This window comes from Dermacentor variabilis, chromosome 1 (genome assembly GCF_050947875.1).
Source record: "Dermacentor variabilis isolate Ectoservices chromosome 1, ASM5094787v1, whole genome shotgun sequence".
Lineage (NCBI taxonomy): Eukaryota > Metazoa > Arthropoda > Arachnida > Ixodida > Ixodidae > Dermacentor > Dermacentor variabilis.
Window position 1 is genome coordinate 101,092,131 of NC_134568.1, and position 25,643 is coordinate 101,117,773.

The 25,643-nt window shown below is 44.2% G+C and overlaps 1 protein-coding gene across 3 annotated transcripts in view; it reads right to left on the bottom strand.

Annotated features, from left to right (window-relative positions):
• Nucleotides 1–23,891, bottom strand: part of LOC142581896 (uncharacterized) — a 60,111-nt gene extending 36,220 nt beyond the window's left edge. Inside the window, exons 1-6 of one of the 3 annotated variants that reach the window (XM_075691350.1) lie at nt 23,679–23,891; nt 22,817–22,886; nt 21,511–21,573; nt 2,721–2,978; nt 2,183–2,215; nt 1,981–2,092 (exon numbers count right to left, since the gene is read on the bottom strand). In XM_075691350.1, coding sequence (XP_075547465.1) covers nt 1,981–2,092; nt 2,183–2,215; nt 2,721–2,978; nt 21,511–21,573; nt 22,817–22,886; nt 23,679–23,735 — 593 coding nt within the window. In that variant the 5' untranslated portion in view covers nt 23,736–23,891. Of the gene's footprint in view, nt 1–1,980; nt 2,093–2,182; nt 2,216–2,720; nt 2,982–21,510; nt 21,574–22,816; nt 22,887–23,092; nt 23,209–23,678 lie in introns of those variants that run through there. The other 2 variants (XM_075691342.1, XM_075691357.1) reach the window with 2 other exon arrangements.
• Nucleotides 23,892–25,643: the final 1,752 nt, after the last annotated feature.

Below are 25,643 nucleotides of genomic sequence, written 5' to 3' on the forward strand. Positions count from 1 at the left end.
AAACCGGAAAAAATTATAACCGGCGCGGGGTCGGCCAGAAGGCAGCAGCGGCTGCCTTCTCTCCATTCTACGTTGACCGCCCAGATCCGGTCCCTCCCGGTGGACTACGCAGCCAACAGAAAGGCATAGATGACGGGGGAACTGTTCGGACAGTGGCTAGCGAAGATGGACAAAAAGTTTGAGCGTTGTGGACGGAAAGTCCTCCTGCTCGTTGACAACTGTTGGGCTCATAAGGTCGACATTGAGATGAAGGCCATTGAGCTAGCCTTCTTTCCACCTAACACTATTGTGGCGCTGCAGCTCATGGACCAAGGTATCATTAAAATTTTAGATCATTTTACCGGCGCCATCTGTTAGAGTAAATTTTGTGCAATAATTATCAGGTGACGCTCCTAAGTGCGCTACACATGCGTGTGCGTGCTTGGGAGCAAGTAACTGCAGTTACGACAGCAAATTGCTATCGCCACTGTGGCTTCGGCGCACTAACTTTACAAAGAGGAAACCAGCCACCTGCGCTCGAAGACGGCGTCACCGCTCCCATGGCAGAAGTTTTGGACGACATCTCCTTTGCTGACTATGTCGACGTGGACGAGAGTGCAGTGGTGTGTGGTGCGCTGACAGGTAAGGACATAATTTCTCAGGTCAGAGGCGCTGAACCTGTCGCTGCAGTGACGAGGAAGAGGAGAAAGACGACGCGCCAGTGAGGCCCTCCGCTGCGGAGGTCATGCCTGGATTGAATGCTGCCCGTCTCTTCTTCAGTTTTAAAGAAGGCGAAGAGGAGGCCTTCCGCCACATTCGCCCGTTAGAGCAAAAAGTGCTAGCTGTCGCCTTCAAGGAAAAAAGGCAGGCTACGATCACGGACATTTTAAAGCATTAAATTTCTGGCATGCCCTACTACTTCCAAATCGCCGTGTACTGTTGTTTTCCTTCACTTTCGTTAGTTCGAACTTTCGTTAATTCGAACTGAAGTGGCTTCCCCTTGCGGTTCGAATTAACGAGCTTTTACTGTATGACATTAACCAGTCTTCCACGTCTTCATCGTCTGCACTGCTGAAGATCTTGGGGTCCCGTTGTCTGGGAACGCCGGTGCAGGTGATGGACTGTGGCGTCGGCGCCATTTTTATGAGCTGTCGGTCATCGCGGGTGGTAGCGTTCGAGATTGCAGCTTCAGGGTTTCAAGCGACTGGGTTTGAAGCCTAGCACCTCCACCAATTTATAGGAGGTTTATTAGCGACTCCTTATGCAAAGGGCACAGCGACCGGGAATGGCGAGGCAGCCCGAACCACCGTCCAAAAAGACACCAGCAACCAGCAGCGCGAGCAGAGCCGAGCCATGCATTGGCGATGCGGCTGTACAGCGAGAAGCATCATCTTTTTCACAGGACCAATATCTTTTTACACTTGTTTTTAATTTGTGGGTGCCGGCTGCGGGTACTAAGTGCGGTCAGCTATGGCCTCCAAGATATACAGTGCTGCACAACACAACACACTCAAATCTGATGCCATGAACAAAATCATTGCATTGCTCTTGGTGCGACCTGCACCGCACGTGCTGGCACTCATAACCAAGCTATTATGGCCCGACCTACTTGAAATTTGTTTTAAGCGCTTAGTAACAAGACATTATCCACCCGAAATGCTCTGGGAAGTTGTTTTTAAGGCTGGAATTTTAAAGCCTTCAATTAACAAAATTCGCAATCTAACAAAAGTTTTTCACTGCACGTACAACTTCGTTCTATTGAGGTGCGACTGTATTGAATTTGAACAATAAAGAAAACGTGCCCAAGCCTAGTTCCTACAAAAAAAATATTTCATGTTCATGACAAATTGTTTTGTAACAGAATTTAGGCATACAGGCATACTGCCCACAATAATAATCCTTGTTTCAGGCAACAAGCCAAGCTCCCATACTGTACGACAGAAGCCCTATTTTGGCAAGCGCTTGAAGAAGCAAGAAGAAGTATGCTGAAGAGAAACATGCCTGTTTACAAAGCGGACACTGCGGATGGCATCTGACAGGGCACGAACTTCATCCTTGGTCACCTGGCTTGACATGTTCCCAATGTACAATGAACGCTTGCACATGTCATCAGCTGCAGTTGAGGGAGAAGCTGATTAGACTCTGCAATCCACTGTGTGTATGTACACAAAGTCTTGAAAAGCGACAATATCTATGCTCTCACCCCAGACGTAACGATGTGACTCGGGGATGCTTTCTGGAAAAAAAAAGGTGAATAATAAATCAGCCAAAAATTAATACGGAGACAAGGGCAATTACATGGCTTACCAAATGCTTGCAACCAAATAGCACAAAGATCTCACAGGACTCGAGCCCAATTCCCAGCACCGAAGGTTCTCTTCAGCACTTACGTAAGCGGTGTGTGCTTAAAAAGTAAAAATAACTACTATCCAATGTATACTCAACTTATGACAACATTTCCATGCTTGCCATGCCAGGTGAACATGCACCATGCTTTGCTACATCAAAAGGATCAACAGACAGCATAGTGCTATCAGCTCGTAGGCTTCTGCACTGGCACAAATTTCTAGCACGAGTCTACTAATGTTGGCCCTCTCCACCTGCTTTTTATCCAAATAGAACTGGCTTAAGAGTGCTTAGGTCAGCAGCATTCAGTGAATTCCACAAATATACACAGAATGGCTAATACCAACATGCTGGACTGCAAAATTCTTACGAGTATCAGGGCAGGCCATACGCACCATCAACATCAACACGTGGCCTTGTGTCTGAACGGTCCCGAGGGACACGTCGCTGGTAAGGACGGGGCCCACCCCGAGATGGAGTTCCTCCTTCCCGGTCAATGCCCTCGGGCTCACTTTGGCTGTGGCTCTCCCCCTCCTTTCTGGGCTTGCGCCGCTTGGGACGGCCACTGAGACTGCCTTCACTCACACGCCCATTGGCCCGGTTTGACGCTCGTCTCCTGCCCTCCTGGCCTTCTCCAGCTCTTTCAGCAGCACCTGCTAAGCAAGGTATATACACTGCACTGTGGCACTTTAAAGCATTCTCACAGGACATCACTTGACATCTAACAAACGCCAGTCAACTGGCATCATGCTCAAGAACTGGTACCAGGCATAGTGTTTCAGGTATGTTATTTGTAGTAATTTATTTGCACAACAGCTACTATGGCTACCTTTGCGAAGTGATCTGCACTGTATTGCTTCAGATATGATGAGAATACGAATTCCTATTGCTGCACCGAACTGATGTATTTTGAATGCGGTCTTAGATGAGAACAGTCCAACCTTTCAGTCAACAATGTCATCTCAGTGAATAAATGCAAAAATTAAAAATTAAGTGCCAAAAATTGTTCTAAGCAATAAAACTCGCATGTTTGAACAGTGAAATTCACTATACCGGGTGTTTCTACGAAGACTAAGTAATAGTTAAAAATAGCTGTTCTGAAATAAAAGGACAGTTCCTTCGGAGACATGTCAATGGTGGCGACTGCAGAGTGGCAGGTGATGCAGGGTAATTATATGCAAATTAACAAAAATCCATTACCTTTTAAATCTTTATTTCAACAGGCTCATTCTGCTATTAACAGCGCAAAATGTAGACAAGAGACGAGACAAGAAGACACCACAAGCGCTGACTTTCAACAACATTTATTTTGAAAGAAACACGGCTTCTTACAACCATTGCCCACACGTGTCAAAAGTCACGTGATCGCAAATCATGTGAAACATGCACCTTTTCTTTTTTGCACTCAAGATAGTGGTTGCACATTCAAAAGCTCAAGTTCTTTTTTTGTCAGTAACAAGGACGGCATGCTAACGCATTGGTCACGAAGTTGGTAATCTCGGCTGCCTCAATTATCTCCCGGACCAGCTGGTCATTGCGTTTCTTCAGCACTTCACAGAGTGAATTCTGCGGCGCAACCTTTTGAGGGGCAATCCTTGACATGGATGCCTAGATTCCTGTTAGCCTGCTCGACGCTAAGTTTGTGTTCCTTTAGTCTTTCATTTGTGCATCTCGAAGTTTGCCCTATATACCTTTTTCCACATTTCAAAGGTATTGAATACACCACGGCTTCTGTGCACTCCACAAAACGATTCTGGTGATTTATCGTGCACCCTTGCTGGTTTATCGGCTCTTCAGCATTGACGCGTCGGCAGAGGCTTTAGTTTTTTTCGGGGCAGTAAGCACTACATTAACTCCAGCTTTGCGCCCAATCTTTTTCAAGCAGTGAGATAAGTTGTGCACGTATGGCAGGGCCACGGTCCTTCGCTTTTCGTTCATTTTTGGCTTTTCGCCACCTGGCTCGCCATGGACACACTCGTGTTTTAGGTTCTTGCTCATTTTTTCTGTAACGGACACAAGAAGGTGCGACGGGTAACCAGCCCTAGTAAGCCGGTCAACCTGCCAACGAAAACTTTGTTCCATTGCGTGGATGCACGATTTTTTGAGCGTATTTGTTAGACAAAGGTTTGCAATTGCTCTCTTCACCAGTTTTGAATGCGCTGATTCAAATGGCCGTGGCGCCTTGTCGCCTCTGGGTTCATAGGCCCAGCAGACCTTCCCCTTGGAAAGCTCGAGTCTTAGATCAAGGAATCTCAAAGACCCTTGCGTGGGGACCTCGTTGGTAACAGCAAGCGGCTGAAGCGCATGACTAAAGCATGTTACTGCCTCCGAAACTGCGTCATCTGAATTCGTGTCAGAGCCATCACATAGAACTAAGTAATTGTCAACATATCGAAAGACTCCCCGGACGCTTGTTCTGGTTAGGGCGTTCTGAAGTAATCTATCTTTCTGGGCAAGATACAAATCGCTAAGTGCTGGCGCAATACATGACCCTACACAGACGGCGCGTTTCTGGAGGTACACATTCCCTTCCCACGTCACATAAGTGGACTTCAAATATACAGAAAGGAGTTCCAGGAACTTACCAGTTGAAACCCCGGAGGCATTCTGAAAAGCGACAGCACCATGTGCATCTATAAATTCTTCCACGCACTCAAATTTCATCTTGGGGGATCGAATAATATAAATCTTTAACGTCTACAGAGCATGCTGCAAAGTCAGTGCTAGAATTGTCTTTTAAAAACCTTATTACATCGTCTGAGGATTTCACCTGGAAAGGATCGTCAACAGTTAGTAGTTTTAGTTTTTCCTGCAATAACAGGGCAATCGTTTTCTGCCAAGTGCCCTTCTCAGATACTATAACCCGCAGGGGCCACCATGAAAGACTAAAGGAACACAAACTTAGCGTCGAGCAGGCTAACAGGTATCTAGGCATCCATGTCAGGGATTGCCCCTCAAAAGGTTGCGCCGCAGAATTCACTCTGGGAAGTGCTGAAGAAACACAATGACCAGCTGGTCCGGGAGATAATTGAGGCAGCCGAGATCACCAGACTTCGTGACCAATGCGTTAGCATGCCGTCCTTGTTACTGACAAAAAAAGAACTTGAGCTTTTGCATGTGCAACCACTATCTTGAGTGCAAAAAAGAAAAAGTGCATGTTTCACATGATGTGCGATCATGTGACTTTCGACACGTGTGGGCAATGGTTATAAGAAGCCGTGTTTCTTTCAAAATAAATGTTGTTGAAAGTCAGCGCTTGTGGTGTCTTCTTGTCTCGTCTCTTGTCTACATTTTGCGCTGTTAATAGCAGGATAGAAAACCAACAAGCTCAAGCTGCTATTCTAACAGGCTCATTGTAATTGGGAAATTGAGGTGATCTCTGCGCACAAGCCATATCAACTTTTGGATCTGGAAAAATGTGATTACCCACAGAGCTTTGACACGAAGAATTTTCACTATCCGAGTGCGCAAAACCAAAACATGCTGTAGCGAGTGCAAAGGCGCACTCCTCAAAGCGAGTTCTGCTTACGTCACCCATGAGCAGGCAGCCAGCCCACTGTGACGGAGCTGCAGCACGCTGGCTGCCTGCTCCGGAGGCAGTGTCTTATTTCACAATGGCTGTTTTTAAATATTACTTAGTCTTTTTAGAAACACCAGGTACATGTGGTGCATGCTGAATGAACCCACTGGTGCTTTTGTTAGCAAGAGGAGGCCCAAGAACAAGTGCCTAGTGTAGATACAGTATACAGAACTTTCAAAAATATTTGCACAGGCTTTATGTGTTAATCAATTTTCAGGCAACCAGATCTCAAATTTAGAGCACCCAGTCATATTCAGCACCCCCCCCCCCCCCCCATTATGAGCTTCTGCGCTTGATGCGGCAGCTAACAGCAAGACGTTGTGTCCTGCCGCTAACAGCAGACTAACCAAAATGGAGGCATTGACCAAGTGACACCACCAGCAAAAAGCGGTGTTCCATCTGTGTGGATGTGCTTAAACCTATGTCCACTATCTCAAACTCAGAAGGTGCCACCAAGCACCAAAACGGGCTACTCCCACACCTTACAAAGCAGCAAATAGGTCCGTAGATACACAATTCATATTTTGTTACCAATTTTTAGCCCCCGAGTGTTATACGCTGTCTCTAGCACAAATTTTGCCGATACCATAGTGCCATAATATAAAGATAAAGTATGTGCAACAAGTTTTGCAAGAGTATGTAAAAAAAAAAACGTAATTTTGCATAAGTCTAGAAATCCAACCCCATGTAAAAGCATTCAAGGTTTATTGATTTTACCGAGTACAAGTGTCACCACTGGAACTGCTGTCGTTTTTGCATCAAGGTTAATCATGTGACACCACTTCACCCTAGTAGCACTCATACAGCTTGAAGCAAGCAATCTTATTGAGCAGTTTAGGAGGCATGTTTTAGTATTTTTCCTCAGGGTACACAGTCTTTTGTCAAAAACTTGGAGGACGCTTAAGCTTCTCCTTTAACAGTGGAACGCGATAGCATTCAAAGATGCCCGACTGCTTCTCATGCTTCCCGGCAACTGCGCGTATGTAACCGTATTGTCTACCAGGAAACGCGCATGGCGAACGCTATGCACGAAGGCAGGCTTTCTGGTCGAAATGTGGCCTCTTACAGGGCCCACGATGCAGCGGAGGAGAGCGCCATCTGGAAGTCTTTCAATGAAGCGGGTGCGCTGCTACGTGCGACTCGCATAATTACGCGCTGGTGCGCGCAAATGGCAGACACCGTTTCCGGTCTGCCCATTGTAGAAACGCTGGAAAAGGGGTTTGAGTTTTTGCATAACAAAATTATGTTTTCTTGTATATTCAAGCTACAATCGGAGAGCTATCATGTCTGTAGGTTGTGTAAGTTGCAGTTTACGCTTTTTCCACGTACTTTAGCTTGAGAAATTCAATTATTTCAGTGAATTCCTTGCGTCACATGAATGGCCTGTGTATGTGTGGTTCGAAAATCTTTGCCTATGCGATGCCTTATGCAGAACGCTAGATTTTCTGCGACACGGACCCCTTAATGCTTTCAATTTAATAGCCGACTATCAAATTCACTGAAACAGTTGCTTTCGAACCCTTGGACCCTCCACTTTAATACCAAGGAGCTTGCACTTTGGAGCTCCTTGAGTATGCAGTCGATCTCAGTACGTATGCTTGTTTTGCAGTAGGCAATGGTGTATTTTTGTAGCAAAAAGGAACTGTGCCACACTAATAACTGGCCGAAATTTTTACTAGCCCCCCAGAACATGTTACATTATAGATCTGCCAATTGCAGCGTCATGCACTCCTTTTGTGAAAAATCTGATTGTGATGCACGGGCTATATAGATCTCAATGTCTGCAGTACTCGCCGCACTCTCTGCCCCCATCACAGATCACTTTCAAAATAGGGGCCCGTGTCTCACTTCAACATGACTCTCTCCATTGCACATCGCTTTCAAAATAGGGCCCATGCGGCAGCGCCATACACAGCAGCTGCTGCCGGAGTACGGTTGATCAAAGGTAATAATGGTTTGATGCAGATGGATAAGGCGCTAAAGAGCGACAACGGCTTATAATGATCGGGACATTATCAGTGCACCTGGCGCCGTCACCTACAGTAGTTCGCTTGCATCATCGGTTCACCTTGCACCGCCGTCCACAGCTGTTCGTATCGACACAGCTATGTTATTTATACTGGTCGGATCAAGTTTCATAACGTAATGACACCAGGCTGCGTTGAGATGAGCAAGTGGCACAATGGTTACACATACTTAGACAACTCCAAGAGGAGTTTTTGCGTGACATTTTTGTCTTTCCCCTACACGGCTGGCACCACCGCTGTCACAGATCTGTGATGGCGAGCGCTATCTGGTAGTGCTGCAAGGAACCCAGCAGGGTGTGTGCCTCCCACTGTGATTAGTTGAGTTTTTGCCCACAGACACGACAAATGCACTGGGGGGGTGGGGGGGGATAAAGCTATACAGTTTCACTGAAGTAAATAAATCAAAATGCATTGTTTCAAGTCAATGGGTGTACTGGAATCGTTTCTGAACTGCACATGAACCCACGAGCAGGAGGCGTTGCCATATACGCAAAGGACAAAAATGTACAAACATACACCCTTCAATGGCAAGAGGACAATGCCACCGACTGTGGTGATGTCTAAGCCGTACAAATGACTCAATTTTGATAACCACTGTGTATATATCCCAAGGTACACCCAAGTGTGACATTGAGAAGTTCATGACCAGGCACTTCGCATAGGTTAGTCGTGATGACACTACCCCTGTGATCATCGTTGAAAACTTCAACGTGGACATTTCAAAACCAGACAAGAAATTGTTAACTCAGTTTGTCCAAGAAAAGTTCGGTTTGAAGTGCCACACGAATGTAAGTCACTCAACTACTCAACAATTTTATATAAATTTATTTTGGCGAAGAATCTGCCTAAGGTTGTAACCGAACCAATCGGTATATATTACAGTAATCACAAAGCTATTGTCACTATTACCAAATGATGAAAATAAATACATGTACATTTGTCTAAACATGTGTGATGTGCTACAGCTTCGCTGGTAATCCACCTTCAGAGTGGAATGGCTTCTCAATTTTTTTATTCATATACCACGGTTAGATGTCAAAAGCTGCGCCTCCATGTACATGGAAGTAACCATCTCCTCACACTTGCTATAGTAAAAACTGCATTTCATTGCCTAAACTGCGGAGATGATAGAACTAGGTGTAGTACATTGCCATGTTGCTGGATCCACGATCTTCACCCAATCTAAAAAAGAATTAGAAACACTTCAAGGTTGCTTTCCTCTGCCTGTGACAACACACGGGTCTAGATTGATACAGTGTAAACTTTCTCGAAAGTGTATGACAAGAATATTAGTAAGCCACTTCCATACAGTTCCGACATGCACTGTAGTTCAATTCCAGGATGAATATTTTGAGTAATCGCTTAAGAGTTAATTTTTATAAAGATTGAAGTCAATGTGAAATATAATGTGTACAAAGGGTCTTAGGAGGTTAATGCAAACCAAACAAAGAATGCTTACGATGACATGGCAAAAAGTTATGCCTTTTTATGGCATAATGCAAAAACATGATTACTCAGTTTTGCAACATTTCTGTTTTGATATTTGCCATATTAAATGCAAAAAAAAAACATAAAGAGTTATTCTGCGTCGCTCGGTGCTAAAAAACCAATTACCTGCCACAGCTAAACTGTCGATCAGTAAGACTTGGATGAAACACTCATCCTAAAGACTAACATTACTTTGCGCTGACCAATATTGACGCAGGCTGTAGTGGGGGGCTACAGTTTAATTTTGACAACATGAAGTTCTTGGTTCTTTAACTTGAACATATATCTAAGCATAGAAGCATTTTGCCCACATCTAAACGCAACTTCAGTGGCCGAAATCAAAACTGCTCGACCTCAGCAGCGCAACACTATAGACACTAAGCTACCGCAACAAGTAGAATATTTTAGGACTAACCAAATCAAAGTGAATCGAACATTCATGGCAGCATTTAGAACTATTTTCACTGCTAAAACATGGAATATTGTGTTAACAAAATTTTTATTCCATTGAGCTTTCTGCTGCAAGCATGACATTAGTGAACCCAGGTTCACTGAAAGGCATCTGTTTGATGCAGTAATAAGTGATTTTGTTCTTTCCATAGCATATACAATGTGCAGCCGTCTGAGTGGTTCATTATGACATGCCCTGAGAGGCTGTGCACAAGTATGCTTGAGAAGGGATGAAACAGATGGAAGAGTTCCTCAGCATTAAAGCTGTTGGCATTCCAATGCATGAAAGTTTTGAGAACTAAGTAAGTTAAAATTTATGCCCAGACAAAAAGGTCTCCCAGATAAAAATACAAAATTTGCACCTAGATTTATGCCAAGTTCACAAAATAACCTGTAAATGTTCTTCTATGTGCTTGTCACGGCATCTTTGGTACAAATTAATGGTCCAAGGGTGTTGCACGTTTTAACCGTCCTTGAAAACCCAAGTACAACAATGCCAGTGCACCAGCTGGCACTGGTAAGTGTATGCTAAACGAAAAAATTTACAGCAGAAACTCCACTGGAGTGATCGAACTATTCATAAGCATTGTGCCACTTGCTCATCTCCATGCAGCCCAGTGTCATTATCAATCTTATTAAACTTGATCCGACCAGTATAAACCCTTAACCCTTATTGGTCGTCAACCTTGTCGGACTACATGAAAATCAAATTTCACATCCATAAATCATGTAGGATGAACTATCCTAGCACTATCAAACCACTATCAACCCTTATTGGACATGTGATCTTTACAAACTTGTCAGATCTTATCAGAATTGATCCAACCATTATAAACCCTTATCACTCTTTCACACCTTATTGATACAGCTCAAGGGTCACCAACAGGACCTTACATGAGGGGTGGGCATACAGCAGGGGTGTAGAGGAGGGAGGGGGCTTATGAGGCTTCAGCCACCCCTGAAATTTTTTCGTGCTGTCATGCGCTGCCGACCAAAACAACTCTCAGCACCGAAAATCATTCTGTATTTTGTCTAGACTGTCCTTTTCATGTTCGAAAAGACATTTCAGCGTCAATATAGCAAAATCGGGCTGGATTTTGTGGCAATGCCCAGTCACATAACGCAAGGATCCTCATCCAAGCACAAAGTTTCAAGGGCATTTCGATGGCGAGCGGGCTCGTCGTGGCATCTTGCAGAGGCCGCGGAATTTACGAAGCGCATGGATTTCAATTCTGAAACTTTGTGGGTATGAAGTTCTCAAACTTTTGATGTGAAAGGTGCATTGACATTTCCAAAGTCGTGCTTTAGATCTTCAATTCCTGAACCTTGTGGGTTTAATGTTACAAACATTTGACGCCAAAGGTGCATTGACTTTTCTAAAGTCATATCGGACCATACAACGAGACAAGCCAAATCAACACACTACCAGACAAGTTGACAAAGCACGCAGCGAGGTCCGGTGAGACAAAGTGTTGTGGTGGTTCATTTTTGCCGCCACGTCACAGTAAATAATATCAGCATTTTTTTTCACCTTCGCCAAAGCATCCATGTCAAGACACTAAAGCCAGCAAAGGCAACTACGTCCTCTATTTTTCTACTTTTCGCGGGGACACATTGAGCCTCTTCAAATTTTTTTTTTTCTCGCTGCCCACGGGCTGCCGGAGCCTGCCAGAGCGCATGCGTTTTTCTCATGTTGCCCCGACCACCCCACATGCGCACTTCATTGTGTATTTGTTTTTCTCTGGCTGAGTGGATTTTTGTCTGGCATAGTTTTGGACGCTTTCTCGCTAGGAGACGAGAAAAAAACAAAGCATGCTCGCTCGCCGCCATCCCTGCGGGGACACGAAGGATTGCGATGTGTTCGCGTCAGCGCAGCCTCTCTGGAAAATTCTGTCTCACCGGTGTAGGATACCGAGCAGTATGCACATGGTTCTCTGTGGATTAAGCGTCCCACGTTTTCTTAGATATTCCTTCAGTAGCCACATTAGGTGCCCAAAGCAGGCATTCGATTGTGGTCAACATGCTTTCCTTTGCGTTTTTTCATTTCCGTGCCCCCGCCCCTCAAAAGAAAAAAAAAAGAAAGACATTTTTGCGCCGCAGCAAATTGCCGCATAGTGAAAGTTCAATTTTGTTACTTCGTTTGCGGAAAGTAATGGGCCACGGGATGCTTCAGTTGCGGGATATTCTTATTATATTATTGCGATAGCAATTATGTGGACACTCCAGGTGCATTCCTGCAGTCGCCCTCATGTTCCGTATAAAGTCGAAGGGCGACCGTGCACCGCATGCTGCATTTGCTAGTGAAAGCGTAAAAGGGGTGGGGGTGGCATGGGTGAGCCGGTGATGGTGGCTCAGTCTTGTGTGTGCAAGAGAGAAAAGCGGGGAGGAAGCGCGCCGCATGCCATCGCGTGCGATACATCAGGGGGAGTAGATCGATTGGAGGCTGTGATCCGTGAATCTGTGGTTGCACAACATGTTTATTTACCTAGTTTTATACATTATATACAGTGACTTTTTCATATATACGTAGATTTATTGGAGACTTATACGTATATTTAAAAATCTTGTTGCAAGGTTTTGTGTATATGTGCAGTGAACTTTCTTTCCAGTGACACTTTTTTGCCCTTTATTAAGCTGCATCTTGGCATTTCTGATATACGAGGGCGAGTAAAATGAATGCGAGCCTACCCACCCCACGCCATAATGGTTCGGTTAATTACCCGCGAGGCATGCACGCAGCACACAGGCATCTCTCATTTACAAACTGGACACGCAAGTGTGATGATAAAGGCTATTTGATGCACTCATACACTGGGTTGAACATGTTTACGTGACATAATAATGGACACTCCCAAAGTTGAACAGCGTGGTGTCGTGAGGTTTCTGATAGCTGAAGGTGTTTCCCAAAAGGAGTTTCCCAAAGGCGTTTCCCAAAGGTGTTTGGCGTATAGCTGCCGTGTACATTGAACATTGCATTTCATTGGCCACTGTGAAGTGTTCGAGCAAACGCTTCAAAGAAGGACATGAAAGTTGCAAAGACGATCCAAGACCGGGCCAAAGTCACCGTGCAATCACCCTCAACACAATTGCAATGGCTGATGAGCTTATTAGACAAGAACGGAGGATAATCATCGATGAATTGGCAGCACGTGTGAGCATCAGTCGCGGTTAGGGTGACACCATAATTCATGAACATCTTGGTTATCGCCTCTTGTGTGCGCAATGGATACCCAAGATTTCGAACCACCACCAGAAGGTGGAGAGGTTCGGCGCTCCCTTGACTCATCTGATCCGGTATCACAATGAGGGTGACGACTTGGTTTGCAATTGTGACCGGGGACGAATCATGGTGTCACTACTACAAGCCTGAAACACGATGGCAAAGCTTTAAGTGGAAGCATTCGAATTCACCCCCCCCCCAAAGAAAGCAAAGGCCACCATTTCTGCCGGAAAGTTGTTTACTTGCCTTTTTCGATCGTGAGGAGCCATTACTGATCAAATTTGCTGAACCTGGAGAGACTATCAATCGTTTCCAATACTGCGAAACGCCGGATCAGCTGCGCAATCATGAACAAATGACCTGGAAAATTGAGGAGTGGGGTCGTCTTGCTCCACGACAATGCCCGTCCCCTGGTCACTGATGTGGCTAATATAAAACTGACAAAGTTCAAGTGGGAAAAGCTGCAACATCCGCCATACAGCCCAGACCTGTCGCCTTGCGACTTCAACATTTTGGAGCATCTGAAAAAACAGCTCAAGGCAACCAGATTCATGTCGGATGACAACGTGAAACAGTCAGTCTTTTTGAAGCAGCAACCCAAGTAGTTTTATGAGATGAGAGTCACGCGACTTATTAGTCAGCAAGACAAATGTCTAAATGCTCATGGAGACTCCCAGTTTGTCATATATTCACATTGGACTTTCATTTGACTCGCCCTCGTATATTTTGCATTACTCCTGCCTTTTATATGGGCTACCTGTTGCGACTATGATTTCACTGCAATTACTCTCAATACACGACCGGTGTACAATACAATACAATACACGACCGGTGCTCCTGCGCAATACATTGTAACAAAGGACAGCGTCATTCAGATCTTCACCTGGTCGTTGCATATGTACAAAAATGTAAACAAGGCTCTTGACTGACAAAGTTTCATTAACAGAGTTGTCCTCAACTTGTTCATTTCATGGCCTTTGCATTTTTCGTATCAGTGGCTTGCACTGCTTTGCTGGTTTCGAACTGATGTAGTTCTAATGTTCCTTGATATTTTCTTTACTTATTAAATGAACAGAACACGTAGAAGCATTGATATCAGTTATTTCGGGCACAATTCTTGGGACATACGAGTATATTCTTTTATGAAAAAATATATTTTACTTGCCTTGGCAGTGCGTAGCATTCAAGAATTTATTTGCAGCATCTTTGGCAATGGCAATGCAGTTATTATTAATGTATTTGATCCATCGACAAATTCTGTAAGGAGGAGGCCGAGCTGCAATGCGAGACCCCCCCCCCCCCCCCCCCCCCCCCCCGTACAAAATTTCTGGCTACGCCACTGGCATCCAGCCCCGTCAAACCAATAATCAACTATGACTCCACCCATATAACCCCTCATCACTCCTTATGAACTCAATGACTGCTCATCCATCTGTTGCATAACACAAGCGCATGAGCCCTCGGAGAGCGGTGCCATTTCAGTCTGTGAAGGAAGGCCCTAGACTGAAGGCGTATGACATGACCACCGAAACATGTTGCGTAGCGTGTTTGGCACTATGTTTTCGCAAAATCGGAATTTTCAAAATGTCTACAATACTCAAAGTCAGCTCTACATGTGGTCCTAGAGATGGCTTTTATTCCACCATCACCAAATCTTTCAACAAAGCCTTCATAAAAACTTAACATTTGTTTTGCACTGATGGCACAACACATTCATATGGTTCAGATATATTCACCTTCGGAAAGAGCGGGTGTTAAGCCCAATGGGTAAGACACTGCTTCCGAGCGTGAGGTCGTAGGTTCGAAACTCAACACCACTGTCTTTCTTTCAGAATAAACATAATAAATCCTTTCTCGAATTATTTTTTTCTCATACATTTTCTTTATAGTGATTGGTCTTACATGACAGACGGACAAGTTTCCCCACTGGGTATGTACATAAATGCTTACGCATTTGAACTACCATACTGACTGTACTTTAACAGCAAGATTCATTCAAACATTTTTTTATTTGCTTCGAGCAGAGAAAAAATACAAACAATATATTTTGACCGATGACCAATGGCTGGTAGGGGGTGACAGTAGTAGCCAAGAAAGAAAATGGAAGTTTGCAAACAATTCCAAACATCTGTCACGATTGCACTTTCTTATTCCAATTGCCCTGAAATACCTAACTTGCTCAATTAAAGGCATGTTACCAAAAATAAAACCAGCATATACTGTATTTGCTCACATAATACTCATGTTTTTTCGCAGGATTCTTAAATTATGGGGTTTTAAATGCCAAAACCACTTTCTGATTTCGAGGCTTTCTGATTATGAGTAGTTGCACTTTGTAATTATGAGTAGTGGAGGACTCCAAAATTTTTGACCACCTGGGGTTCTTTAACGTGCACCTAAATCTAAGTACACGGGTGTTTTCGCATTTCGCCCCCATTGGAATGCAGCCGCCGTGGCCGGGATTCGATCCCGCAACCTCGTGCTCAGCAGCCCAACACCATAGCCACTGAGCAACCATGGCGAGTTTCGCAGGATTTTTATGAGAGTTGGATCATGCAACATACAAGGGGCATTTTCTGAGAGAACGCTTGAAGTACTAAATAGAAAAGTATATTTAAATCGGTGTTCTCGCACCAGGCATTATAAGCCAAAACAAGAAAATTACTTCCAAACAGCACTCATATTTGCAGCAAGGGCACACGTTCTTCGCAGGAACTGCAAAGGCACTTCATTTGCTATACTAATTGTTAGCACTAACATATTTCTAAAAGTCATCAGGCTACATTATCAGATTACATAGCAAAATTGTTGCTTTGTTGTGTGCATTTCTTGTTGCCAGATTCAGCAAGTCTTGAGTGCATGTGTGGCGTGTACTGCCATTGCAGAAAAGCTTTGGAAAAAGAAACGGTGGAAACCTAGACTCAGCTGCCATGCACAGTGATCACTCGCCGGAGCAAGCAGACAGCTGCTGTAGCAATTTTCAAGTGGGGATGATTTGCGAAAGGAAAAAAATTTTTTTTGATGCCAATGCGGGGGGTGCAAGCATATTATGCAAGAGTACAGTATTTTGCTTTGTATGAGAAAGCCAAACTAGCTACATGATTAATGCACTTATGAAGACAAAAGGGGTAACTTACTAGAAGACATCTCTAGCTTTTAAAAAAAAAAAGTCAATGCATTTTTTTCTCTGCAATAACCACACCATGACCATGAAAAGTAAAGAAATGGAGCTACTCAAAAACTACACATTTCCGCCATGGAAGAGAGCAACTCCTCTCTGGACTATTTCACAGGAGTACAAAGTGCATGTGCTGTCACTTCTGCAGTGCTCTTGAAAGGGGGCTCACGCAGGTTCATTACACTCCAGAGACACATAAGAGCTGTTATTGGAAAGGTATGTACATAGGGTCCTTCGTTTTCAGGTCTTTATATAATATATATATATATATATATATATATATATATATATATATATATATTTTTTTTTAATTTCAGGGGGTATGTATAGAAAGGGAAATGATTGAGAAATTTTCTTTTTGGCAGTCCAAAGGTGACGATTTTTCTAGTTAAGTTCCATAAACAATTAACACAAACAACGGTTTTCTTTTAAACACAAACATTCTACTTAAACAAGTGAAATTGCTCACATTAACATGCAACTGCAAAGAGAGCTGCTCACAAATTATGTGACGAACTCTACAAATCGTTCTCAAGCATTAAAACATGTTAAGGAAATCACCTTAACAAAAACCAAATAGATCCAGGTTTGGCGATGTGTTCTTTAAATGGTTCTCTGCACATATAATACAGGAAAAAAGGTACAAAAAGTAGTGCACAAGGGCACACTTTGCAGGAGGCACGATGCTTTTCGTTGTATTACCAGCACTTGATGTAGATATATGCATTGGGAGCATTTCTGTTTCCATTCTAGACAAGTCAGGCTTTTCATCCTGATCCCAAAACACTTTCTTGCAACAAAAGGGAATACCAACTAAACAAATCGGTCACACTTCTTTGAAGTAAAATAGGTAAACAATGTCACAGCTACCATTCGCAATGCACAGCAATGGCAGTGTTGTGTATTTCTTTTCTAGCACATTAGCACTGTTTCCATTACGTTATGTGTGGGAAACAAGATGCGATGCGCCACTGTCATATTTGTTTAAATGCGGCTATTAAAAAAGCAACAAGCTTTCGTTCACTGAAGGCTGGCATGCGCTGAATATATGTGTTCTTATATGACACTTTGCGCTTTAGTGGCAAACGAGGAACGTGGCATATACCATATCCATATATTGAATATGAATTATACAACATACCTTGTCCACCTGCTCACAAAAGGTGGGTAGCATTCATTTGTACAGGGTTCATGCTGGTGTATATGACAAAAATTCAAGGGTTTTCAAGGACTTTCAAGGCCCTGTATGTGGATTTTCAAGGAGCACATTCTCTGTCAGAAATCTAAATAGACAGATGTTCAGGGGTAGACAGAGGCTTGAAATTATGAGCATTCGCTGAAAAAAGGGGATTGTCGCTGCAGCCAACGTTTTAACAAAGAAACTTGTCTTCAGACAAAACTATGGCTCCAGCGATTCTTTCATTTTTTTTTACCATTATTCATCACTGCTTGTCAGAGTTACCCACATGACCACTTTCAGTGTGTTAGAAGATGAAAACATTTATTTGCTAAAGCAGATCAAGCAACTAACACTCCCTCAGCCCTTAGGTGGCCTCAATTTGCCTCTCCTCAATTTTTACGTCAATGTCCAAGATCTCCTGCTGCTTGCTCTTGGCAGTCTTCCTTAGGCTGTTTGACTTCATGATGCAAGTCTGGTTGCCTCCACTTTTTCTGCATACGAGTCTGCTGAAGCAATCAATTCTGCAACAGCGGCTTCTAGTTTCTTTTTCTTCCTTCTGAGAGTTTCAATCTCTTCATAAATGCAGTGCTTCTTCCTCTGTTTTGCACCTTCACACTCCTGCTTGTTCTGTGTTTCTAAAAAGGCACAGTATTGGTTCCTCGCAGAAGCCACAGATGCTCTAAATTCCTTGGTGATGGGTACACTGAAAATGCCACCTGCTACGCGTACAGCATCACAGATAATGTGCTGTGAAATGTGAGACACTTCTTTCATGTTCGCTACTGAAACCTGGCGATTCACACTGAAACGTATCTCTACACTTGCTTGGCCATGACTAAGTGTAAGCAGCAGTTTTCCAACCCTCCAAAGCTTGGCATATGCTGAGCCAACCTTTAAAAATTCATAGAAAAATTTGTTAAGTGTATGCATGTCAAGTGTAACGTCAAGTGTAATGCTCATGGATTCTCTGCTGAAATGAGTGCATCCAGAACTTTCTTTAAGCCTTCCAGACACTCATGCAGCTTTGATGACATCTGCCTGGGGTCTAGTGAAGAGAGGCCTCTCACAATGGGATATCGCAGGGGTATCTCCTCCAGGATCTTTATTGTGACACTTAGAAGAAACTCATTGCACTGCATGTGAAATGCAAATGCTGCTTTCACACTTACTGTGTGGCTTTTAAGAAGCCGCTTGGGTGTGTGACCAACATCTATCTTCTCGAGTGGCACATGGTTGTTTAAATCTTCAAAGTCAATCTTCAGGAGGCCAGTGATTTCCAGTGATGAACAGAGAACAGAAGACTTGAGAAACTTTGTTAGCAGTTTTCTGACAATATTCTCAAGGTCATTTGCCAAAAAGAACATAACTGGCTTATCTGTCTGAAAGTGTGTCAAAAATGGCTGGAAGGTCATCGCAATAGGAAGTGCAAACTTGAGGTTTGCTACCACTAGTGGGTCAGAGTTCAGAGTTCAGAGTGCGTCAATTCTGAAAAGAAGAAAACTTGGGAAGGTTCACTTCCTTGCTTCTTGCCACTTCCACATACTCTTTGACATCAGGCCAGAGAAGCAGAACCCGCTCTATCACCGAGACGTTCTCAATCCACCGATGTGCACAGAACTTGAGAAGAAACAGATTTTGCCGGTGACAGCTACAAAGTCTTCTTTCTGGGCAGGTGCATCAAGAAACAGCATGCTCATACTTGAGAGCAAAATGTCCAAACTCCATTTGCTTGCTGCAAGACCTGCCTTGTAGGCATTATGCACAGTGTGCAAGCTACAGCTGCCCAAGTCTAAGCACCTCAGCCGATTGTTCTTCTGTAGGTGCTCCTGCAGGCCTTTGAATGCCTTGGGATTCACACTAGGTCAGTCCATTAACACTTGCACTATTTAATGTAACGGAAGTGGTTCTAAGGCACCAAGTAGTTTTTCTTGCCGATCTTCAGCCCTGGCATGGCCCATAAACACAGATGTGAAGTAGCGTACGGTGACGGACTGATGCATCCCAGTACGTTAGATGAACATCCATTTGCTTTTGCTGGCAATTCTCATTCAGAGATTCGTCGAACAAGACAACATAGTAGTCTCTTTTCTGTATCTCCCGCCACAGAGAGGAAAGAAAGAATGGCCTCAAATCATGGCACACGATATACAAGCACTTCTGCTCTCTGCATGTGAAAGATTGTGCCACCTCAGTGTCTGGAAACGCCCTCTGAAACAATTCATTCACCTGTGATGACGAATGATATGAATAGTGCGATGTTATAACCTTCAATGTCCACAAAAATTTCTGCGTCAATCACAAGTTCATCCTTCTTGCATGCATCCATCAAGTTTGACAACTGCGATGGCCCTGGCTGTGGTTCATTCGCTTGACATTGAGAGATCGTCGAGAAGCCCCTTATCATGCAGCTACTCCCGGTGGCTTGCATGTGCTCTCTATGCTTTGCACTTCTTAGGTGGCTTTTTAGTGCCGACTCCCGCCCATGGCAGTGATGTCAACACACAGCAAACTTTGCATTTTACCTTGTGCGGATTTGACATGTATGGTGCAAGCCCCTCTTGGTAGTTGTCGTTCAGCCACGACCGCCGAAATTTGCATTTTCCGGGCATTGTTGGCACGCACATTTACTTGCGCACACTATGCTGCAGATGCACAAAATGTCATGATACCGCTGTACACGCACACCCAAGCGCTACATGTGCACTAAATCTCGCGATACAACCGCACATACACAGATGAGCGCTACACACACACAAAATGGCACAATGGAACTGCACACGCATGTATAAGTGTTACACGCGCACAAAACATGACGATACAACCACACATGCAAGCGCTAAACACACACAAAATGTCCCGATTCAATTGCACCAGAGGAGGCACTGACCGTGCAAACCGCACACACAGTGGCCGCCATTGCACTACTCAACTGGAAAGTAGCACAGGAAATGGGCGAGAGGAAACGGTGGGCAAGCCGGTGTCATTGTGGCCAGACGTTCACAAGCATCCGCTAGGCACGTACTTACTTGACTGTATGAAACTTGCACCATATTTTTAACAAAATCACAGTGGCAATTCAGGAGGGTTGAAATTTTCTCAAATACAATCCCTGGAAGTTTATTTTTAAAAAATTTGGGAAATTCAAGGATGTTCAAAGATCTGCGAAAATTCCAGGACTTTTCAAGGCCTTGAAAACAATCTTTTCAAATTCAAGGGTTTTCAAGGGTTTCAAGGACCCGCATGAACCCTGAATTTGTAACACCCCCATTTATAATTATCCTTTCAAAGAGTACGATTTGGGGAGAAATCTGGCTTAACACAATTTTCATTAATTTTGTTCAGGGTGCAAAAGGATGGAATTATTGGGTTTTAGCGGAAAACAAAGGACCCTATACATATAGGATGCAACCAAAATGGCAATCTATAACCTAGGCAGAGAAAAAAAAGGGAGTTCTGCATGTGATATGGGTAACAAATACACAAAAATGTTTCTAGTAGCCAAGACAAGGCAACCAATCCAGGCTTGCAAACCATAAATGTTGATCATTAACTACAGCTGAAGACCCCCCGAAATATGCTCAAATTTGGTGAAAAACATTGTTTCATTACTTCAGATGTTGAATATTTGAATTTGCAAACTGATCTCCACATACACCTTCAACAGGCACATTGATGTACAGTCACAACAAAAGTTACCTGCGCCTGACAACAGCAATGTTCATGAAATTTATTAATCATTCACAATGACAGCCAAAATTTTGTTACCATCACACACGTCATTCTATGGTGTGGGTGTATGTGCTGTGAGTAGGTCGGAATGACCGGGCAGGGCGGTCCAAAAAAATTTGGCTATGTAAAATCAGTCTGCAACTGTATTCATATTCTTTTGATTAGCTCTGCCTTATTTTAAATCAGCTTTGTCCTAAAATAAACACAAATCAACAATAAGATTCTTGCTGTCGACACGAGAACCATAGCAAGCCCTAAGAATCTGGCACTTTGATAAAATTGTAAAAGTTGGCAGGTATGCCAATGGTATACCGAGCTGTCACACAAGCATACCTTCATCCTTTGCTTCAGTAGACTGTTCCGTCTCCTGCTTGGTTGCCTCAGTCGACACAGGTGCTGCAATGAGTAGTGGCCCAGCATCACAAGAAATGCCCTCTCACACAGTGGAATACCAACACTGTCAGGGATGCTACAAGCCATAATTTGTGACAAGCTTGCTTTTTCTCAAGAAAAAAAAAGTTGGATTTGTTTATCCTTTCGCTGTGACAAAATAAAACAAATTCACAAGTGATGCACTTTTTTTGCTTTTACAAGATTTTTCCAAGTGAAATGTTTTATTTTGGAAAACAATAACATTTGGTGTCTTAATAAAATTTGTCTGCTCATTCCAAGAATTTAAACCACTGCAAATAAGTTGACCAACTATGTTTCATAAGCATTACAAGTGTTGAGCTCCCTCCATAACAGCAGTGACAATTGGGGACTGCAGGCTGCATACTGGTTCTTTAGTGACAGGTCTAATTCTGTGAATAAGAAAGTAAAAGCTTCTAAACTTACATGTAATTAAACTGCTCAAAGCATGTAAATTATTACAAACAATTACATCTAAAAACCTGCACTAGTGAACTTTTTTCCTTTGTCAGCACAATGCCATTTCGAAATAAGATGAGACTACTTATTTAAAAGCCAATTAGGAATGAGTGCGGCTTGGCCCTTGCACTAAATACCCCATATTCTCAATTGAATGAACACACTAACTACAGTTGTCTGGTGGGCAGCATTTCGGTTACAAGTAAGACTATGCTTCATGAGAAAGATGTGTACCAAATTTTAATAAGCGATTGCCGCATGCTCACAGACAGTTTCAGTTTATTTTACAAAATGTTACATGAATCAAACAAAATGGCAACAGGAATATGGCCTCAATTTTTTGCTCACTGTGCTGCATTACAGATATGCAAGCTAGGTGGTAGTACTGTGCCCATGCTATGATGGATACCGCAGTAGGGAAGCGCTGGTGCTTTTCTTCCGTAATCAAGAACTTCTACTCGGCATGAGCGATTTTCGCAGGCGCAAACGTGAGGCGCAGCAATACCTGCAGTGGAAAGCGTTTAAGATAACAGCAAGCATTTCTGCAACCTTAGTGTTGCGCGTTTCAAGCTTGGTGTTCCGAGGCACGCGGGCTATGATGGCACGAGCACTACGGAAGCATCGCTGATGGTAGCATAGAAAACTGCAGTTGCTGACAACGTACAAAACTATCCGAGACGAGCATCTTTACTCGCCATCAGCACACATATCCATCTCATATTCCACATGTAATGTCATATTCGTTCTCGAAAAACTAAGCACTTATTACCAGGGGTTGACACAGCAGCATTCTCTCCGCCAGTATTCTTTTCTTGGCCCTCAACAGCCTGACTTGATTTCTGAAACAATAATAAAACGAGCGTGAGGAAGAAACACACTCCCACTGCCGAGGCCAATGCGAGCGCTTCAGCATAGCCCGATTCCGCCAAGAGGCGCATTTTCGTCAACTCGCTCGCACGTCTCGTTTAATGTTGAGTTCTATAGCGCAAACTGAACGAAAAAAAAAAAAGAAAAATGAACCAAGCAAAAAATTATTTGCCCCCACGCTTTGTCCCATTCCGTAGACGCCGCTCCAATTTCACGAGGCGAAGCTACACATGCTCGCGAGCCCGCGTGCTCAGCTCCCACCCACTCCTGCGCATCGAGGCGCATGCGGACAAACGCCGAAACGCGCCGCTTAATTTCATATTGCATCGATGCGCGGGTCTCGCGCTCTGGTCACTTCCCTCATCCAGCACTTTTCAGCTGGCGGCGTGGCACAACTTGCGCGCTCCTTTCGTCCAGAAAGCAACACATCGCGTCTACGCGATAATGGACCAAACTTTCAAGGTCTGTCGACGACGATAAGAGCAAAGCCCTTTCGTGTCTCGTCAGCAAAACGGCTGTAAGGCAACGTTTCTACAACGCTTTCTGGTATTTAAAATCAAGGTATCAAGACAAACATAACGGGAATGCATGAAAGCCACACGAGCCCACTCGTCTTTCAAAAATACGACACGGGTGTGGTGCAGCGAGTTCAATGTCGCCTAGGCGCCAGCACGTTTCCCTCGCGGTCGAGACCATGCGCCACGGCGACGGTAGTGCGGAGTAAACTTGCGTCTGAGCACGTTTGCTGCGTTACGTGCCCTTACCTCGCTCGCAGCCGCCGGCTCGGGTTGTTTCGGATCGACGTCCTTTTCGGGACCCATATCCGCTCTGTCAGATGGAAACAAGTAAGCTCTTGTCTACTACGCTACAAACCTCCCTCCGAAAATGCGGGCAGCGAAATGCGGCTCGTTGAATTCCTACGCCGAGTGTGGGAAGTGCACATGGAAGTGCCAGAACCAGAAGTGCATCACGGGAACTGCGAATGCGCTGCCTTGGGCCAACGTTCTTAGACATACTTTAGTGCTTCAGTTTCACAGCTCCCTATACGAGCCCACTGGCCGGCGTAGCCGCCGCGGCTGTCACTGAAACTACTGGCGCTGCAATCGAGTCTTTTGTCACGCGCCGCATGTCGTCTGCACTTGCTGCGATGCGTCGTTTTCACCAACTGGCTTGTACCGCTCGTCCGTTGGTAAATGTAGTTCAGATACACACCATAGTACACACTCTGAGTTTTTGACAAACCTACCGCACTTTAGTACTAGGGACGTCACTACGTCTGTGTCTCTGTATCAGCAAAGTTGGTTCTTTATGCTATATCAGTGTGTCTTGCAGTCGCGCCACGTATGGTACTTCATCCACTATTATTGCTGCGATGCGTCGTTTTCCACACCTAACGTGATCCGCTTGCTCGTAAGTGAATGTCGTTTAACTGCCCGCGTTAGGTGCGATACTCTTAACGGACAACAGTTTCCATAACTCAAAAGATTCCACCTACGAGCTGCCACATGTAAAACTATATGCACATATCGCTGCTGTGTGGCGTCGTCTTCCAGTGAATTCAAGCTTTCAGAATACTGAAGGCAAAATAATGGTCGTGAGCTTGTTGATCACAGTCAGTAGCGCATATTTCGAAAGCAAGCAGCTCAATATTCCCAGCATAATTGGTTTGAAACTAGCATGAAGTGCATCCCTGCAAGCTTCCGCCGAAGTGCCTGCCGGCACTCGAGCTGCTTGTCTTGGTGAACTTCGCTTTTGCATCACATTTTTTGGCTTTGAGATGTGTTCGTGAAGACAAGGAATAATCAAGTGGTTGAATCGCGCCGTGAACCAGCGTCCATATATCTCTCGCGAGGAATCAATATATTTGTCCTCAAGAATGAAAATATAGATCGTCGTTATCTGTGAGGTATTCTTTCGGCGCAGCATATGTGTTTCCATATATAAAAACCATGAACAATGCATTCCACTCTGTGAAGGTGGATGACCAGCGAACGTGTTTGGCATCACTAGGTCACAGAATTTTGAACATAGGTAGCGATTCAAAATTTACCGTGACTTTCATGTGCATTTATTTATTTATTTTATTTATGAAATACTGCCGGCTGCCCATTAGCGGCCAAGGCACCCAAGGCAGGAGTGCGTACAAGTGAAAAGTAAAGCAAAGCAAACACACAACTATAGTGATAGTGTAAAGTTACAAAATGAATACTGTCCATGACATAGAGCAAACAACGTTGACAGACTTGACAAATGACCAATGAGGACAGAATATATAGTTTATGAAAAGTAAGCAAAAGCACTCATGCTAGAACAAACAAAAAAAGGAAAAAAAACTCACAATAACTGAGCACAACTGCGAACAGATTTTGAACAAGAGCTCGATGATTTATTCTACAGAGTGTGTGTGTATACATAGTATGCACGTGACGTCACACCCGCTGCTGTTGTCCGCTTACGCTACCTTCCGCCATCTTGGGGAACCAACAGGCGCGCGCACGGAGGAAGGAGAGGCCCTGACGTCACTCTTTGTGAAGCTAAAGTGAAACCGGAAGTTGGCGCTGCTCATGGCGTTGCTCCGCCTATCGGGCCAGCTCTCCTCTCTTGTTTACATTTCTCGCGAAACCACGCCGCGCTGCGCGCAACCGTGCTGCCCGGACCCGCGCGCTCCGCAGCAATACTAAGCGATCGTTAGCACGTTAGCATGATTCCGCGAAAGAGGGAAACATTTC